General features: G+C 39.4%; 1 protein-coding gene across 1 annotated transcript in view; it reads left to right on the forward strand.

The window, feature by feature from the left end:
• The window catches only part of Gdpd4 (glycerophosphodiester phosphodiesterase domain containing 4), a 141,423-nt gene that overhangs the window by 31,058 nt on the left and 103,063 nt on the right, over positions 1-7,302 (forward strand). Inside the window, exon 2 of the mRNA XM_021167569.1 lies at positions 5,416-5,612. Within this exon, the coding sequence (XP_021023228.1) occupies positions 5,430-5,612 (183 nt within the window). The 5' untranslated portion in view covers positions 5,416-5,429. The remainder of the gene's footprint in view (positions 1-5,415; positions 5,613-7,302) is intronic.

Raw genomic sequence — 7,302 nt, forward strand, 5'->3', positions numbered from 1 at the left:
AAAGTACCCAAGGAGCTAAAGGGATCTGCAACCCTATAGATGGAACAACATTATGAACTAACCAGTACCCCGGAGCTCTTGACTCTAGCTGCATATGTAGCAGAAGATGGACTAGTCGGCCATCAGTGGAAAGAGAGGCCCATTGGTCGTGCAAACTTTATGTGCCCCAGTACAGGGGAACGCCAGGGCCAAAAAGTGGGAGTGGGTGGGTAGGGGAGTGGCGGGGAGGTTATGGGGGACTTTTGGGATAGCATTGGAAATGTAAATGAGGAAAATGCCTAATAAAAATATTAAAAACAAAAACAAAAAATAATGAAGTTATGAAATTCTAAAAAAAAAATTCATCTTTGACCAGTTGCTCTACATAGTCTTCAAATTCTGATATTCTATCTCCCCCTTGATCTAGTACTTTAGTGAGGCTTTCCGTGGAGTGTGTATGCATTGTATGCATATGAATGTAGGGGTGTGCGTATGTGCATACACAAAGACCAGAACAAAACACCAGATATCTTCTAGTATTTTCTAACTTACTACTTTAAGATGGATCTCTTACTGAACCTGACCTCACTTTTGGTTTATTTGTTTTTTGGTAGGTTTCCATCAGTGTTGTAGTTAGAAGTACACATAGCCATGCCCAACTTTTTACATGGTGCTGAGGACTCAAGCTTGGCTCCTCAAGTCATGCTTGCGGAGCAGCTGCTCTTCCTCACCAAGCCATCTCCTCAGACCCATATGGCGCTTCTATTCAAATATTGGGTTTCTCATTTCCATTCTTTCAGTTTGATTTTCTTAATATTTCGATATCTTTCCACTTTCAAATCTATGATGGTTTATATATGTGTGGCCCAGGGATTGGCACTATTAGAAGGTGTGGCCTTGTTGGAGCAGGTGTGACCTTGTTGGAGTTCGTGTGTCACTGTGGGTGTGGGCTTTGTCCTAGCTTCTTGGAAGCCAGTATTCTGCTAGCAGCCTTCAGATGAAGATGTAGAACTCTCAGCTCCTCCTGCACTATACTTGCCTGGATGCTGCCATGTTCCTGCCTTGATGATAATGAACTGAACCTTGAACCTGTAAGCCAGCCCCAATTAAATTTTGTCCTTATAAGAGTTGCCTTGGTCATGGTGTCTATTCACAGCCATAAAACCCTAATACAATATCCTATATTAAATGTCTTATTTTACTCACTTGTTTGTATTCTCTAAGAATTCATCCTCTATTTTCTTAGGGGATATGGGCCTGTTTAGATATTTTAATTGCTCTTGATTTAACTTTGGTAGGTGTTATCTGTCCTGAAAATCATCCATTTCATCTAGATTTTCCAGTTTTGTTGAGTATAGGCTTTTGTAGTAGGATCTGATGAGTTTTTAAAAAATTTCCTGAGTTTCTGTTGTTACGTTTCCCTTTTCATTTCTGATTTTGTTAATTTAGATACTGCCTCTTGTACCCTTTAGTTTGGCTAAGGGTTTATCTATCTTGTTGATTCTCTGAAAGAACCAACCTTTTATTTTTTTTTTAATTTTTTGTTTATATTTGGTTGATTTTGACCCTGGGTTTGACTATTTCCTGCCTTCTAGTCTTCTTGGGTGTGCTTGCTTCTTTTTGTTCTAGGGCTTTCTGGTGTACCGTTAAGTTGCTATTGTATGTCTCTCCAATTTCTCTATGAGAGCACTTAGTGCTATGACTTTTTCTCTTAGCACTGCTTTCATTGTGACCTGTAAGTTTGGGTATATTGTGTCATCATTTTCATTGAATTCCAGGAAGTCTTTAATTTCTTTCTTTATTGCTCCCCTGACCAAGTTATCATTGAGTAGAGAGTTGTTCAGTTATCATAGGTATGTAGGCTTTCTGTTGTTTTTGTTGTTATTGAAGACCAGCCTTAGGCCATGGTGATCTGATCGGATGCATGGGAATTATCTCAATCTTCTTGTATTGGTTAAGGTTTGTTATGTGACCAATTATATGGTCGATTTTGGAGAAGGTACCATGAGGTGCTGAGAAGAAGGTTTATGCTTTTGTTTTAGGGTGAAATGTTCTGTAGATATCTGTTAAATCCATTTGGTTCATAACCTCTATTAGTTTCACCATGTCTCTATTTAGTTTCTGTTTTTATGACCTATTGGTGATAGTGGGGTGTTGAAGGCTTGCACTATTACTATTTGGGGTTCAATGTGTGTTTTGAGCTTTAGTAGAATTTATTTTATAAATATGGGTGCCCTTACATTTTGGGCATAGATGTTCAGAATTAAGACTTTCTCTTGGTGAATTTTTCCTTTGACAAACATAAAGTGTCCTTCCCATCTTGCTTGATAACTTCTGGTTAAAAGTCAGTTATTGGATATTAGAATGGCTACTCCCACTTGTTTATTATGACCATTTGTTTGGAAGACTTTTTCCCAGACTTTTTCTCTGAGGTAGTGTCTGTCTTTGTCATTAAGGTATGTTTCTTGTATGCTGCAAAATGTTAGATTTTTCTTGAGTGTTAGCTTATGTCTTTTTTATTGGAGAATTGAATCCATTGATATTGAGACAGATGATTGTTAGTTCCTCTTATGTTTGTTGTTGTAAGTGGCATTATGTGTATGTGATTCTCTCCTTTTGGTTTTGTTATGAGAAGATTAATTTATTGTTTTTTCTTTGGTGTACTCTCCATATGTTGGAGTTTTCTTTTTGGAATCCTCTGTAGGGCTGGATTGGTAGATAGATATTGTTTAAATTTGTTTTTTTTTTCCATGGGATATTTTGGTGGAGACATCTATAATGACTGAGAATTTGCAGGGTATAGAAGCCTGGGCTGGCATTTGTGTTTCCGTAGGGTCTGCATGATCTTTGTCCAGGCTCTTCTGGCTTTTAGAGTCTCTGTTGAGGAGAGGATTCTTTTCTTTTCTTTTCTTTTTTTTTTTAAGAAAAAGATTTATTTTATTTATTTGAGTACATTGTAACTGTCTTCAGACACACCAGATGATGGCATCAGATCCCATTACAAATGGTTGTGAGCCACCATGTGGTTGCTGGGAATTGAACTCAGGACCTCTGGAAGAGCAGTCAGTGCTCTTATCCATTGAGCAATCTCTCCAGCTCTCTCTTGGGGATTCTTGACTATAACTGATTATTGTCCATTATCTGGAAAGTATTATTGTATGTTTTCCCCAGGTTTTAGTCAATTAAAATGGAAAGGTCATCATAATTCTTGCTATTCCATTTTGGTCAAAGTAGAAGTTCAGACTTGGATTTTGTTTGTTTTATTTTGTGTTTTAAATTTTGTTCCTGTGTGTGTGTGTGTGTGTGTATGTGAGCAAGCATGCATGCATATGTGTAGATTTCCTGAGGAAGGCAGAAGAGGATGCCAGGTCTCCTGGAGTTGTAGTTATGTGGACGTTGTGAGCCTCTCCATGTGGATTCTTGGAACTTAAGTTTGATCTTCTGGAAGAGCACTAAGCAGTCTTAATTGCTGAGACTATATTGCCACCCTCCCCCCCAGACTAGAGATTCTTCAGTTCAGACACAGAATGATGTTTATAAAAAAATCACAATGGAACATGGCTGGAATTCTTAGTAGTAGAGCCTGCTGCCTAGAGTTAGCTCTTCTATGACTTTATAACTATTTTTATAATCATCTTATTTTTGTTTGTTTTCCTCAAGAGTGTTCTTGTTTGTTTTTAACTACTTATGTCACATCTACATACACACACTGGCTGAATTTACATGTTCTTTGAAAGTCTTTTGGTATGAAAACAACATTCTTTGATCTTTTTTTTCTTTCATTTTGTTTGGATTGTGTGTGTGCACATGTTTCACAGCACAAAAGTGACAGTCAGAGAAAAACATGGGAGTTGGCCTTCTCCTTCTACCATGTAGATACTGGGGATAGATCTCAGGTTTTTAGGCTTGGTGGCAGGTGCCTTTACCTGCTGAGCCATGTAACCAATCCAAGGAACAGCATTATCTATCATGATACCCTGAGAAAATTTAATATCTGTTCACTTACTATGCTCCCCCCTTTTCTTACCAATAAGAAAATGTCTGTGAAATGCCATGTTTAGCTTCTGTAAAAATCCTTAAAGTAAGGCAGAATTCTCTTCTTTGTTCTCCTATTTTCTGCTAGCTGTAACTTGGATGACAAAGGTGAACAGCAAAATGGAAGACACCTGAGTTCCTAATGCCATTGTGTAGCCATGTGTCCCCTCCCTCCTCCTCTTCCTATTTCTCTCTCTTTTCAGACTTGCTATAAAGACAGGCCTAACTATTCAGTCCACATCAACTTCAACCTTGCCCTCCTCCTTCCTCCTCAGCCTGAACTGATGCATCTGCACCACCAGAACAGCTTATACTTAATTCTAATTGTATAATAGCTGTTGGTGGTATTGGCAAGAAGGGAAAATAAATGTGTATTTTTTTTTCAGCTGGGCAGATAACCAACAGAGGAAAGTGAATCTCTGGGTTGGAGGACAGCTTGGTCTAGAGAAAGCCAGGGTTACACAGAGAAACACTGTCTCAAAAACAAAACAAAACAAAACAAAACAAAAGTTTATTTTTTCAACTGTTGCTGTTTTGAATATTCTACCATGCATCACTGATCCCACATGGAGAGTATACTGGATAGGCTTATGTCATCCTGACACAAGCTAAAGTCATAAAAGAGAACCTCACCTAAGAAAATACATCTAAAAAAAAAAGAAAAAAAGAAAATACATCTAAAGATCCTGCTATAGGCAAGACTGTAGGGCGTTTTCTTAGTGATTGATGGTGGAGGACCCAGCTGTTGTCTATTGTCCCTGGGTTCTAGAAGAAAGAAGTCTGAGAAAACTATGAGGCACAAGCCAGTAAGCAGCATCCCTCCATGGCCTCTTGCCTCCAGGTTCCTGGCCTGTTTGAGTTCCTGCCCTCACTGCTTTTGGTGATGAATTGTTATATGGAAGTGTGAGCATACGAAGTCCTTTCCTCTCCGTGTTGCTTTTGGTCATGGTGTTTTATCACGACAACAGTAACTCTAACTAAGGCAGAGAGTAAGAAGGGAAAGGGACAGGAGGTTGGGTTTGAATCACACATAAGGAGGATGGCATTTTTCATATGTCACCCATACATTTAACATCCTGGGTTATTTCAAGAGAATGTTGCAGTTAGATACTGTGTGATTGATGCTTTTAGCACCTTTTAGTTGACTAGGGTAGAAATATGGTCTCACTTCAGAAGTGAGAGAACTATACCTAGTGTGGTGCAATGGCTACAAAAAGTGTTCAGTGAGTTAGTTGGGAAGCTTGGATGAAACTTTTATTCCTCTGCCCTGAATCCCACATTCCATCCTTGATTGTAAATGCATGTTCTTATCTATCTGTTGCTGATAGAACTGTCTATCAACAGGCTGAGTAAATGAACAGGAACTACCCTAGGTTCTGATTATTTTATTTGTCCTTCCAGCAAAAAGGTGAATCATGGAAGAGACCCAAGATTCGTCTAGTAGCAAGCCAAAAACTACAGATGAGAATTCCAGGCTGTGGATAGAACAGTATTTCAACCACAAATGCTGCATCACCTTCCTGACTGGCTGCTACAGTTGCCAATGGCAATACAGAGAGTGGGAAAAAACTGAACTTGGATCCTGTTGCTGCTCCCGGGTACAGAGATGGAAAGGAGCTAGACTACAATTACGTAGATGTGGGTGTTGGTGGGTCTCTAACCACTGCAGAACTTATTGGAAGTCCCAAGGCTGGGTACACTAGGCTTCAGTTTTCCCATCAAAGTACTGTGTATGTCTAGAGTCAGAGTTGAATGGACCTGATGCCTTCTTTTCCTCCCTTCCTTTTTCCTTTTCTCTGTTTCCTTTCTTCTTTTGTTTTATAGAAGGACATATCTATGGGTTTTTTGGTATGCTAGGTAAAAGCTGTATTGCTGAACACCTGCCCAGCCCCTCAATTTTATTTTCTTTCTTTTTCTTGATTTATATCATTCATTTATTCTTTCATTCAGTTTTACATTTATTCATTGAATTTTGAATAAGACTTGGATGCAATGAGATGTTCACAGGAGATGCCCAAATCTTTCATTATCAATAATAGTCCTAGTCCTTGTCTGAGTCTTTATTATTTATTTTACGGGGAGAGAGAGAGAGAGAGAGAGAGAGAGAGAGAGAGAGAGAGAGAGAGAGAGAGAATGAATCTGTGGTGATCAGAAGACAACCTATAGGAGTTGGTTTTGTCCTTTCACCATGTGGATTGCAGGGATTGAACTCTGGTCATTAGATACCCTTAACCACTAAGTTGTCTCACCAGCACCTCAATCTTTAATTTTCTATTCTGTTAGTTTCCAAGGGGAAAGTGTATTCCTGAGGGGATGGGGTGGGGAGCAGATAGGGAACCTAGTCAGTAGAAAACAAGGTTTGCTCCTGGCCAAGCAAGTGCTTGATTTTCACTAACAGAACTCTTGTGAAACTGAGCGGTAGCATGAAGCCTAGCCTAGGAAGCCTCTCTGTCTCTCTAAGTATGTACTGAGCTCTGGTGAGCTCTGAGGTGCAATAGATAAAATCACGCACCTTCACGTGACTGTAAGCATAGTCCAACTAAAGGCCAAGATTTTCATTAATTAGATCTTTAATTTCTGGTTAATGTATTTTATTTTATAAATATGTGTGTTTTCACCTGCCTAGCTGCCTATCTTTGGGATTTTGATGGTTGTGAATCTAAGGCTTTGCACATGCCAGGCAAGTACTTTACTACTGAGCTATGTCTCCAGTCCTGGATTTCTCATTGCTTATGTCTGCTTTGAGTAGTTATAAAGGAGAAATGTAGGAATTGGGATGCTTCCCTGGAGTAACCAAGGGTGTTCTCTGTCCCTTATATTTTTCATGCCCAGATACTTGGCTTGTATTCTAGTCACAAATGTGCTTCAGGCATGGTCTACTTTCAAATAACTCATGTTCTGCTGGGTGAAAAGTTAAATACATTCACATTCTAGCATAGCAGCAAGTATATGTACAAACACATAGGCATATAAGGGAGAGGCCATAGGTAACTATTTAGAAGGTGAAAGGTGATTAAAATTTGGCTAGATATGGTATGAGGAATTATCTTAGACGCGTCAAAGCATGTAGGGAGTATGTAGATTGTTAGGTTTAGGTGGAGCAGAAGTGAATAGAGAAGTTCTGGCAAGTGAAGTTGGAAAGGTGAATGGATCAGATGGTGTGTAATTTTAAGAAATTTTAGGGAGAAAAGCACCGGGGTAGCTAGGGCGCAGGGTCGGCTGACACTTGCCAGCTACCCACAACACCCGCCACAGGGACCTGAGACTGCTTTGGTTGGGGAGGCAGAA

This window comes from Mus caroli, chromosome 7, assembly GCF_900094665.2.
Source record: "Mus caroli chromosome 7, CAROLI_EIJ_v1.1, whole genome shotgun sequence".
NCBI lineage: Eukaryota > Metazoa > Chordata > Mammalia > Rodentia > Muridae > Mus > Mus caroli.